The sequence below is a fragment of the Notolepis coatsorum genome, assembly GCF_963971535.1.
Source record: "Notolepis coatsorum genome assembly, contig: SUPER_7_unloc_2, whole genome shotgun sequence".
NCBI lineage: Eukaryota > Metazoa > Chordata > Actinopteri > Aulopiformes > Paralepididae > Notolepis > Notolepis coatsorum.
Window position 1 is genome coordinate 1,119,619 of NW_028174879.1, and position 12,976 is coordinate 1,132,594.

At 39.7% G+C, this 12,976-nt stretch overlaps 1 protein-coding gene across 1 annotated transcript in view; it reads left to right on the forward strand.

The window, feature by feature from the left end:
• The window catches only part of LOC311232738 (thioredoxin-related transmembrane protein 2-B), a gene marked incomplete at its 3' end in the record, with an annotated part of 19,306 nt that overhangs the window by 5,421 nt on the left and 909 nt on the right, over positions 1 to 12,976 (forward strand). The window contains exons 2-6 of the mRNA XM_084338318.1: positions 1,227 to 1,287; positions 7,202 to 7,315; positions 9,295 to 9,371; positions 12,332 to 12,438; positions 12,697 to 12,762. Coding sequence (XP_084194444.1) covers positions 1,227 to 1,287; positions 7,202 to 7,315; positions 9,295 to 9,371; positions 12,332 to 12,438; positions 12,697 to 12,762 — 425 coding nt within the window. The remainder of the gene's footprint in view (positions 1 to 1,226; positions 1,288 to 7,201; positions 7,316 to 9,294; positions 9,372 to 12,331; positions 12,439 to 12,696; positions 12,763 to 12,976) is intronic.

The window sequence follows — 12,976 nt, forward strand, 5'->3', positions numbered from 1 at the left end:
ATTTTAATTTTAATAATCTATTATGTTCCGTCACTGCATCGATGCAGACTCGTCCACGTTCGCATCGCGATGCGTCTTAGAACCGAGAAATGTCCACACGGGTGATTTAAACTGGGTATAAAATATATAATAATAATAATAATAGATTGGATTTTAAGAGAGAAGCGCCTTTCTCAGACTCAAGGACACTGTACAAGGAAAGGATGGAAAAAAAATAAGAAATAAAATTGAAAAAATATAATAAAATACATAAAAGATCTGTGTATAGTAACAACAAGAAAAAACAAATAAGATAAAAAAAGGATGCAAGTTCTGTCCAATATATGAATGAGTAATAGTGCTAATCAGATGTATGTAACAAGAGTTGTAGTATTAAATCAAATCGAATCAAATTTATTTATAGGGCCCGACAACACACGTTAATGTCCCCATGGGCCGTACAGGTCTTCTTTAAACAAGTCAAGAAGAAAACATAACAATAAGTCAAGAACAGAACAAGAACACCATAAGGTCCAAACATTTTTAGATGAATGCAAATAAATGAAAGAATGCAAGCACTCCCAGACATACCCCACGCGAAGGTAAGGAAAAACTCACTAAAACCTAACAATAGGGAAAAAAGCTCCACAGGCAGTGTAGAGGAGAGAAACCTTTCTTTAACCCTTTCTTTTTTTTAAACTTTATTTTTTAGCGTTTATCGCTTTTCTGGTCAAGCATGACCGACAGAAACAGGTTGAAATGGGATGTAGAGCAGGGGAAGACATTCTGAGAAATGACGGCGGGTCCGGGAATCGAACTCGTGTCCCCCAGATCCGTGACGAGCACGGTTTTCCCCGACGCAGAAATAGCGCCGAGATATGCGGTGAGCTACGGGAGCTCCCCCGTATTAACCCTTTCACTGCCACACGACAGAAGGTTAGCCCTTCCTTTACTATCGCACAACCGACGGCGATGTTCCATCATTAGCGTCATTAGCTCCGCATTTGCGGAGCTAATGATGGAGCGTCACCGTCGGTTGTGCGATAGTAAAGAGCTAACCTTCTTCTGTATTGTCACAGTGAAAAGGGTTAACCGGCTGTCGTGTGGCAGTGAAAGGGGTTAATATGTACAGTGATGCTGGCCAGCAGCGTAACTAGTATGGTACATGTAGTTGTACAGATGTACAGTATCCACAGATGTATAATAATATAATTATGTGACTGTTGTTCTTCTTCTCTTCCCTTCAGCGAGAGGTGGAGGTGCTCATGTTCCTCAGCGCCATCGTGATGATGAAGAACAGGAGAGCCAGTAAGACGCACGCTACACATGGTTCATAACCCTAACCCGAAAGTCGGAACTGTTCTGTTCACCCCTGTGGTTCAGGGTGTCTGCAGACTGTGGTTCAGGTTAGGGCTGTTTCCCCGAAGCATCTATACTTCCCACAAGCAAGTTGTCCTTCCGCGTTGCTCTGATTGGCCACTGACGTTTCTGGTCATGTGACATGTGCGCCAATCGCATGACGAGCAGTGTCTTAGCCCATTTCGAACAGCCTGCAAATGACCTAACGCCTAGTTTATCACCGGTTAAGCTTAGGCGACTCTTTCGCAGTTGGTTGAGGTTAGAGTTTGGAATCAGGGCTGGTGTTCTATCGCCCTGCTATAAGACAAACTCTAACCTTAACCAACTTCGAAAGAGCGCCTAAGCTTAACCGTCCAAAGAACTTGCCGTCACACAATTGGGCGCACATGTCACATGACCAGAAACGTCAGTGTCCAATCAGATCGCGCAAAAGGACAACTTGCTTGCGGGAAGTATAGTATAGTCCCCGAAGCCTGTTTTTGGGGTTCAAACTTCGTCAGGGTTTTTCGAACGGACGTCCGAACCTTCGTTTTTAATGATAATAAAAATTATATTCTTAACACTTTGAGTGCCAGGGACGTCATAGCTCGTTTTATTAGCCCCCCCACTGAGTGCCACGGACGACAAATATCGTTTTATTGTTTTATTAGCGATCTGAAATCATATTTCATCAACCGAGTCTCCCGTTGGTACAGCAACCCCTACAGGAGCTCAGAATGGAAAAAAGCGCCCCCTATCGTCTATCCCTGTGTAACTGCAGGTCAGTCGCTTAGACTGACCTGGGATCTGTAGATATGTAGGGGCGGAGCGAGCTGGTTCCTTGTGCTGGTAAGAAGTCTGATCAACATGGAAGTCATCGCGGGATGGGAATCGGCCTGGAATATATATTTACAGCAGCCAATACTCAAATAAGTGTGATCGATATTTGGAATGGCGATCAGGAATTGGAATGATCTTTTTTGGAGAACATCTGATCTGAGGTAAGGAATCTATTTTACCAGTCTTGGGATAATCAGAGTTTTATTCGCTGAGATCTCGGCGTTTGCCCTATGTGTGATGTGGCTGTTTGTGCACGATCACTGATGAGGAAATAAGATAATAGATTTTTCAGATCGCCTCTCTAGCGTACATACGTACACATATACTATCGATAATCTAGCGTTTATTTGAAAACTATTCATAAATAGGCCGAAAAATGACAACGTTTTTGTGTATTCTAGAATAATGTCTTATCATGGAATCTTTATATTTTCCTTAACCCTTAGGAGTCAACGGGGCTTATTGCTCCCGTGGGCGGAGAACAAAAGAATTAGAATCTCTCACAAATGCTCAGGAAGTCCCGTTTTTCAAAAATCTGTAAAAATAGAACAAAGACAATTTCGAGTGCATATAGTGTAATCTATATGTATCCTTACTTGCTAAACATAATACGACTTGTAAATATGTTTAATTCTTGCTAAATTGTATAGTTCTAAATATCCCTTTATTCCCCGAAACTACAACGCGCCACGTACATGCACGCGCGCACACACAAACAGCGCATAGGTGTTAATCACTGAGTGATCTAATATGCATATTCTTCAGCGCGAGAGGGGGGGGGGTTGTGTTTCTCACTGTCTGTCGTTGATAATATAATCTGAATAGGTCCTGCATTATTATTATCATTCTCGAGAATACACGCGGACCCGACCGAACGTTAATTTATGAATTAAAAGTAGTCTAACATGCTTAAGCTTTTCATCCTCGCCCGTGTATATACCCACGTCGCGCTAAAACAACATAACTACTGTATGGCAGAGACAGAGTGCGTGTGTGTACGAGTTATGAGTTATCTCGCAGTTCATTCAAGCGCGCATCACGGTGATGACAGCTCTCTAGTCTAGAGTAGAGAGGTGGCCTGTTACTGTTCCACAACTATAAGTTAGCTCACCTGGCAGAGCAGCGGTCCTGCGGTCTGTTGTTGACGAGTTCGAATCCCATCAAATTTTTTTTTTAACGTGATTTTTTTTTTTAACGTGTATTCTTTCGCCGGTTAAGGTTAGGCATGGTTAAGGTTAAGGTTCTAGAATGTTCGATTATGATATCATACTGTGACATACTCCTCCTGTAGTGTGAAAAAACATGCATTCTCATAAATATTACGATCAAATCTATTTTGTACTTGATGATACATTTGAAATTGGTTTGGTTATGATCATGTTATTAGTGTGTGTGTGTGTGTGTGTGTGTGTGTGTAAAAAACTAATTAATAATATAATTATTATAAATGTCTCTCTCTGTATATCAAGTTTCAAGTTTCTTTAATAGTTGTCATACAGAAGTACAGAATACTTTCATACAAAATGCTTCTTACTGTTACGCTCCAGAGACTGTGCTAGACAAGATAGTATCAAATAACATAGTATAGCATGTAATTTAGAAGAAGAAAATGAGGTCACAGTGTTCGGTATATATATATCTCTGTATCTCTTCTCTCTCTCTCTCTCTCTCTCTCTCTCTCTCTCTCTCTCTCTCTCTATTACTATTGTAACTGAGGGGTACAATTCCCTGACTGTATTAATCAAGTATTAGTATCATTAAACTACTACAGTCTATGTACATTACTGGCCAATACCGTACACAGGTATATGATGATAACTTCTCCACAATAACACGGTTTCCACTCAAATACTAATTTAGAATATTTATTACATCAAAAAGGTATTATTACATTACTTTAATTGCGCTTATAAGGCAAATAGAATGTGCATAGGCAAATCAATAACGAATATTAGTAATTATCTATGGTACTCAGGAGAGATACTGTAGATACTGAAAGGGGGGTACTACCGGTTGTAAGCCAGCAGAGGGAGGCAATGCTCTATGCAAGTCAATGGGTTCAACAGGGGCTTCAACAAGGCACCTGGATACGGTATATCACTCCCTGCTCCGCGGGGAAAAGCAGCCGCTGTAATTCCAGTGTGCAGCAGCGAAGGTGGAAGCCGTGGAGTCTCTGCTCCAACAGAGACGGGCTCGAATGATGTCCTCACGAGCATGTGTAGATCCCACAGTAGCAGCGGGGTAGGCGGTTCTCTGCTCCAGCAGCCACAGTCAAGGCAATGAAGAATAATAATAATCCTGCCGGAAAGGCTCTGCAATCACCGGGGTAAATCCTCCGTGGTGCGCGGTGGTCCACGGTTGAACTTGACGTTACTACTATCCTATTAGCACGCGGCAATAAGTGCTCTATGTAGACGCACAATTACTCACTTCACGTGGTCTTTGACTCGTAATGAAGGCTTTTACTAGTAAGTAGCGAACGATACGTTAAACAAACGTAGTAGAATAACACGACTCTATTTGAGGCAATACGAGCCCTGCTGTACCGCACGTTGCGTAGTGGGTAAGGCTTTACTTGGTAACTGAACCAGACTGAACTGAAGGCGAACTGAAAAGGAAGTTCTGTATTCGCTGGTCATATTTATACGTACGGTGGACAAATAGTGCCGCTCTGCTTTCGGTAGCCGTATTCATGGGCAGAAGCGGGCATGTTAAGACAAGTCATGTCGGTAGCTTTCAAGTCAGCTCTAGGGGGTAAGTCACTGGCGCCTAGGGGATCGCTTCCAATAGGAGAACGAATATTATGGTCTGTCCTGTACCAGGTAAAGGGATATTCCGTGTATATGTACAAAGAATATACAAGGGATATCAAACGATATACAAATATTATACATGGGATCTCAGGCAATAAATATATATATTCGGTTTAATCTGACCCTTTGTAACAACTATACTATTATATATCTATATATATATATCTAAATGTCTAAACCTCTGTCTATCTAGTGTGTGTATACACCAGTATCACTGACTACCACGGCAAGCCTATAGAAAATGATTCTATTTAATAATAATAATAATTATTATTATTATAAATGTTTCTTTCTTTCTTTCTCTCTTTCTCTCTTTCTCTCTTTCTCTCTCTTTCTCTCTTTCTATTATATTACTATTATATATCTATCTAAATATCTAAACCTCTGTCTATCTAGTGTGTGTATATGCATGGCATCAAATCAAAGTGTGTGTTGCCTGTATTGATCAGTCACACTATACCCCCATTCAGCTGTAATTGTTCCCTGCTGGGCCTTTGTTTCATGGTGTGAATTAGTCATTGAAATTAACATTGACATCACATTGAATTCTGGGAAGGAGTGTAGTTCCCTTATCATTAGCTGAATTCACTGAATTCTCTTCAGAGGCTCCTGCTGCAAATTGGTAATGACTGTACCAGAATGTTTGATAGGACATTGATTGAAAACTATCGTCTCAAATTTGACAATTGATGGCTTATTTTGAAGGTATGAATCTGTAATTTTATATTATGTAACAAAAAAAAGGGGGGAAATTCTCAGGAGGAGGAGCTCTTTAGGTTAGACTCCTAAGGGTTAAACGAGGGCTTTTCAAAATGCTATAAAATGAAAATGAACCGATAAAAAAACAATCCGCTTCGACAATGTTGACTGGAAAACGAGTCATTGATAAGCGACGGGCAGATTAGACACATAATTTAAACCATAGATTAGGCGTGTTTTTAAGCTAACATTGAAGTGGATGGTGGCATTCAACGGGTAAATCAAGGTTAAGCACTGGCTCTGAAAGTGTTAAAAGAAAAATTCTAAAGTATTATCTTTTTAATAAATATCCTCAAAGTCATTAATCTGATCAAATGAGTTTTTTAAATTAAATCAACTTTCTTTAATGAATATAACTCATCAGTTTTAATACTATAATATTAGTGTAGCCTAATCTTTATCTGCAACTGTGAAGAAAAACCCCATTGGTTTAAACAAAATTAATAGAGAAAAAAATTTTTTTAATAAAAAAATTATAATGTTGATTTTGAATACCAACGTAACGAACGAAGGTTCGAACGTTTGGGCTCAGCCCTAGTTCAGGGGAGTCTACAGACTGGTTCAGAGAGTCTACAGACTGGTTCAGGGAGAATACAGACTGGTTCAGGGAGAATACAGACTGGTTCAGGGGAGTCTACAGACTGGTTCAGAGAGTCTACAGACTGGTTCAGGGAGAATACAGACTGGTTCAGGGAGAATACAGACTGGTTCAGGGAGAATACAGACTGGTTCAGAGAGTCTACAGACTGGTTTAAATCAGGGTTAGACTGCCGTCTCATCAGAATAATGGACCACAGGGAAAAACAATGTTACAAACACAATGTTAACATGTTACAAACGATGTTAAAAACATAATGTTAACATGTTAAAAACACAATGTTAACATGTTACAAACACAATGTTAACATGTTACAAACGATGTTAAAAACACAATGTTAACATGTTAAAAACACAATGTTAACATGTTACAAACAATGTTAAAAACACAATGTTAAGATGTTACAAACAATGTTACAAACACAATGTTAAGATGTTACAAACAATGTTAAAAACACAATGTTAACATGATAAAAACGCAATGTTAAAAACACAATGTTAAGATGTTACAAACAATGTTAAAAACACAATGTTAAAATGTTAAAAACACAATGTTAACATGTTACAAACAATGTTAAAAACACAATGTTAACATGTTACAAACACAATGTTAACATGTTACAAACAATGTTAAAAACACAATGTTAAGATGTTACAAACAATGTTAAAAACACAATGTTAAGATGTTACAAACAATGTTAAAAACACAATGTTAACATGTTACAAACACAATGTTAACATGTTACAAACAATGTTAAAAACACAATGTTACAATGTTAAAAACACAATGTTAACATGTTACAAACACAATGTTAACATGTTACAAACACAGTTTTATAGCCATAAGTCATACATGTGTGTGTCTTGTTCCTCAGTAACCGTGGAGCAGCACGTGGGGAACATCCTTCTGTTCAGCAAAGTGGCCAACGTCATCCTGTTCTTCAGACTGGACATCAGGATGGGCCTGCTGTACCTGACGCTGTGTCTGGGTCAGTACCCCTTATCTAACTGACCCTGGGTCAGTACACCTTAGGGGCCCCGTCTTAGACTGGTTCCGGTCCTACCTAAGCAATAGGACCTTCTCTGTCCAACTCGGTGACTTCACTTCCTCTGTGGCCCCCCTCACCTGCGGGGTGCCCCAAGGCTCGATATTGGGTCCCACCCTCTTCCTCCTATATATATACTCCCCCTAGGCCAGATCTTGGCTAAACATAACATCTTATTCCATTGCTTCGCCGATGACGTGCAGGTTTACCTCCCCTTAAAGCCCACCCAAGGGAAAACATCAATAAAACCACTACTTGACTGCCTGGCAGAAATCAAGTGCTGGATGTCTGAAAACTCCCTGACATTAAATGAAGGGAAAACCGAGGTCATTGTTTTTAATAGTGCCCCCCCGACCCCCCTCATTGACGCACTTGGTCCCCTGGGTTCAAACCTCTCCACCTCTGTCAGGAACCTCGGGGTTATCTTCGACAGCAATTTTAAATTTGACAAACAGGTCAGCGCCGTAGTCAAAAACAGCTTTTACCACCCTAGACTCCTGGCGAAGACAAAGGCATACCTCTCCCAAAGTAACCTAGAGACGGTGATACATGCCTTTGTCACCACTCGCCTCGACTACTGCAATGCCCTCTACACAGGCATCGACAAATCCCTGCTCCGCCGCCTACAACTGGTGCAGAACGCAGCCGCGCGCCTCCTCACCAAAACAAGAAAACATGAGCACATCAGCCCAGTTCTGGCCTCGCTCCACTGGCTGCCTGTTCGCTTAAGGATAGATTTTAAATTAGCCCTAAATGTTTTTAAATCACTAAATGGCACGGCTCCTCCCTATCTGTCCGAACTCCTGCACCGCCACACCCCCCACGATCCCTCAGATCAGCTGACCAGCTGCTATTGGTGGTACCCAGAACCAGGCTCAAGACTAGGGGAGACAGAGCTTTCTCCACCGCAGCGCCTAGACTGTGGAACAGCCTCCCCCTCAGCGTACGGACCGCCCAGACCGTGCAGGTTTTTAAAAACCTACCTGTTCTCCTTGGCCTTCCCCCCCACTTAATCACCACTAGACCCCTGGCCCTTCTATCCTCTTTGTTTTACTGTGTCCTACCTGTTTTTATTACTTTCATTGCTTTACTATGTTTTTAATCTTATATCTTGCATCACATTAATTTTTTTATCAACCTGCCTGTGAAGCACTTTGGTGCCAGCTGCCGCTGCCTGGAAATGTGCTATATAAATTAAATTGACTTGACTTGACTTATGTAACCCTGACCCTGTACATCGTCACATCCCCCCCCCCCCCCCCCCCCTGGTGTTTATATTAGGGGCGTCAACCCCCCCCCCCCCCCCCCTGGTGTTTATATTAGGGGCGTCACCCCCCCCCCCCCCCTGGTGTTTATATTAGGGGCGTTGCCGTTCCCTCCCAAACCAATTGATCGAATCATGACCATTTAAAATCGAGTGTCGAATCCAGTCATGGATTTGGAGAGTGGTGACGCCCCCTAATCTATATTGTGACGCCCCCTAATCTATATTGTGACGCCCCCTAATCTATATTGTGACGCCCCCTAATCTATATTGTGACGCCCCCTAATCTATATTGTGACGCCCCCTAATCTATATTGTGACGCCCCCTAATCTATATTGTGACGCCCCCTAATCTATATTGTGACGCCCCCTAATCTATATTGTGACGCCCCCTAATCTATATTGTGACGCCCCCTAATCTATATTGTGACGCCCCCTAATCTATATTGTGACGCCCCCTAATCTATATTGTGACGCCCCCTAATCTATATTGGTGACGCCCCCTAATCTATATTGCGTAACTCGATGTCGGACCCATTCACACGGTGGATACTTATGACTGTAAAGACGCACACGGGTATTGATTAGTGCCATCTGTCTGTTGTTGTGTAGTGTTCCTGATGACGTGTGTGTTGTTGTTGTTGTTGTTGTTGTGTAGTGTTCCTGATGACCTGTAAGCCTCCTCTCTACATGGGACCAGAGTACATCAAATACTTCAGCGACAAAACCATCGATGTGAGTATTGTCAGTAGGAGGGTGTCTGTAGGACTGGATATGTGTATATAGTATTAATGTGTTTATATATACTATTTTATGTGTAGTATTTGATGTATTGGTGTGTATATAGTATTGTGTATTATATTTGATGTATTAATGTGTATTATATTTGATGTATTGGAGTGTATATAGTAGGGCTGGGCGATATGACGATATTATATAAATATTGGGTACAGTTCATTAACGATACACTTTTTAAACGTATCGTGGATATCGTGATGTTTTGACCAAGAGGCTTGTGTCGCGTCAATCTGGTCCACACGTTGAAACTTTTGAACAGCGCCGCCCGACACACACACTACTGCATCAAAAGTTACTACTTATGATAACAAAGGCATTCGTTTTGTGGCATTAACGTTATATAGTTACACTTTCAATAACATCAGCGTATTTACATAGCAACGACCGAGGTCGACCTAGATATAGCAAGCATTAGTCGTTCATATCTCAGCCCGTGCTGAGTTGTGCCCATTCTGCGGTCTGTTAATAAAGTTTTCAATCAGACAGATGTATGGAAAGGCTTTTATTATAACATCCGTTGCAGTAAAATCATTATGCCTCCAGTCGTTTAGTCATTCTGCTGTCATTGAGCTCTCCAATGGCGGAAGTAAAAAATTAATACGCGCTTGCCGATTGGTGCTAAGAACAGCAGGGCGGGTGCAAGCGATGTGACGTAATTGGCAGACGCGACTGTCAATCAAAATGATTCTGTTTGCCGACTGAATGAATGAGAACGTTATTAACAGATTGCAGCATGGGTACAATACAGTACGGCTCAATACAACAACAGTGGACTGGAGGATGCAGACCAGAGAAAGACTTTCGTCTTGTTTACATCAGGGTCCCCCATTTTCAATTCATCATATTTCATATCTAAATCATATAATATCTCATTGCTAAATATATGCAATATATAATCTAATAATCCAATAATCTAAATCTAATATATAATATAAAAATGCTAAATGCATGGGTATTTTATTTTGTCTTTAATGTTAGCTTGCAAACTCAAATACTGTCTTGGTAAGCCTCATAATGAATTTTGGGGAAAAAAAGAAAAACATCGTGATGCGTATCGTGTATCGCCGAAAGGTCAGAAAATATCGTGATATCATATTTAGGCCATATCGCCCAGCCCTAGTATATAGTATTAATGTGTATATAGTATTTGATGTGTTTGTGTGTATATAGTATTAATGTGTATAGTATTTGATGTATTAATGTGTATATAGTATTTGATGTATTGGAGTGTATATAGTATTAATGTGTATAGTATTTGATGTATTAATGTGTATATAGTATTTGATGTATTGGAGTGTATATAGTATTAATGTGTATAGTATTTGATGTGTTTGTGTGTGTATATAGTATTAATGTGTATATAGTTGATGTGTTGGAGTGTATATAGTATTTGATGTATTGGAGTGTATATAGTATTTGATGTATTGGTGTGTATATAGTATTTGATGTATTGGAGTGTATATAGTATTTGATGTGTTGGGAGTGTATATAGTATTTGATGTATTGGAGTGTATATAGTATTTGATGTATTGATGTGTATATAGTATTTGATGTATTGGAGTGTATATAGTATTTGATGTATTGGAGTGTATATAGTATTTGATGTATTGGAGTGTATATAGTATTTGATGTATTGGAGTGTATATAGTATTTGATGTATTGGAGTGTATATAGTATTTGATGTATTGGAGTGTATATAGTATTTGATGTGTTGGAGTGTATATAGTATTTGATGTGTTGGGAGTGTGTATAGTATTTGATGTATTGGAGTGTATATAGTATTTGATGTATTGGAGTGTATATAGTATTTGATGTATTGGTGTGTATATAGTATTTGATGTATTGGAGTGTATATAGTATTTGATGTGTTGGGAGTGTATATAGTATTTGATGTATTGGAGTGTATATAGTATTTGATGTATTGATGTGTATATAGTATTTGATGTATTGGAGTGTATATAGTATTTGATGTATTGGAGTGTATATAGTATTTGATGTATTGGAGTGTATATAGTATTTGATGTATTGGAGTGTATATAGTATTTGATGTATTGGAGTGTATATAGTATTTGATGTATTGGAGTGTATATAGTATTTGATGTGTTGGAGTGTATATAGTATTTGATGTGTTGGGAGTGTGTATAGTATTTGATGTATTGGAGTGTATATAGTATTTGATGTGTTGGAGTGTATATAGTATTTGATGTGTTGGGAGTGTATATAGTATTTGATGTATTGGAGTGTATATAGTATTTGATGTATTGGAGTGTATATAGTATTTGATGTATTGGAGTGTGTATAGTATTTGATGTATTGGAGTGTGTATAGTATTTGATGTATTGGAGTGTGTATAGTATTTGATGTATTGGAGTGTATATAGTATTTGATGTATTGGAGTGTATATAGTATTTGATGTATTGGAGTGTATATAGTATTTGATGTATTGGAGTGTGTATAGTATTTGATGTATTGGAGTGTATATAGTATTTGATGTATTGGAGTGTATATAGTATTTGATGTATTGGAGTGTATATAGTATTTGATGTATTGGAGTGTGTATAGTATTGGAGTGTGTATAGTATTGGATGTATTGGAGTGTGTATAGTATTGGAGTGTGTATAGTATTTGATGTATTGGAGTGTGTATAGTATTTGATGTATTGGAGTGTATATAGTATTTGATGTATTGGAGTGTGTATATAGTATTTGATGTATTGGAGTGTGTATATAGTATTTGATGTATTGGAGTGTGTATATAGTATTTGATGTATTGGAGTGTGTATATAGTATTTGATGTATTGGAGTGTGTATATAGTATTTGATGTATTGGAGTGTGTATATAGTATTTGATGTATTGGAGTGTGTATATAGTATTTGATATACTGTGTGTTTCTACAGGAGGAGTTGAACAAAGACAGCAGAGTCACCTGGATTGTGGAGTTTTTCGCCAACTGGTCTCCAGAATGTCAGTCCTTTGCTGCCGTCTACGCAGACCTGTCTCTGAAGTAAGACCTGTCATCATGCTACACGCGTGTCAGACCTGTCATCATGCTACACGCGTGTCAGACCTGTCGTCATGCTACACGTGTCTCAGACCTGTCGTCATGCTACACGTGTCTCAGACCTGTCGTCTTGCTACACGTGTCTCAGACCTGTCGTCTTGCTACACGTGTCTCAGACCGGTCGTCATGGCTACACGTGTGTGAGGGTCTCACGCGGTCCTGAGAGTTCCCTGAATGTCTTCCTGTCTCCGTCTGTCTCAGGTATAACTGCGCTGGACTCAAGTTTGGTAAAGTGGACATCGGACGCTACGGGGACGTCTCTAAGAAGTATGTTGGCTTCTGTCTGTCTGTCTGTCTGTCTGTCTGTCTGTCTGTCTGTCTGTCTGTCTGTCTGTCTGTCTCTGTGTCTCTGTGTCTGTCTGTGTGTCTGTCTGTCTCTCTCTGTCTCTGTCTCTCTGTCTGTCTGTCTCTCTGTCTGTCTGTCTGTCTCTTTCTCTCTGTCTGTCTCTTTCTCTCTGTCTGTCTGTGTCTCTCTGTGTCT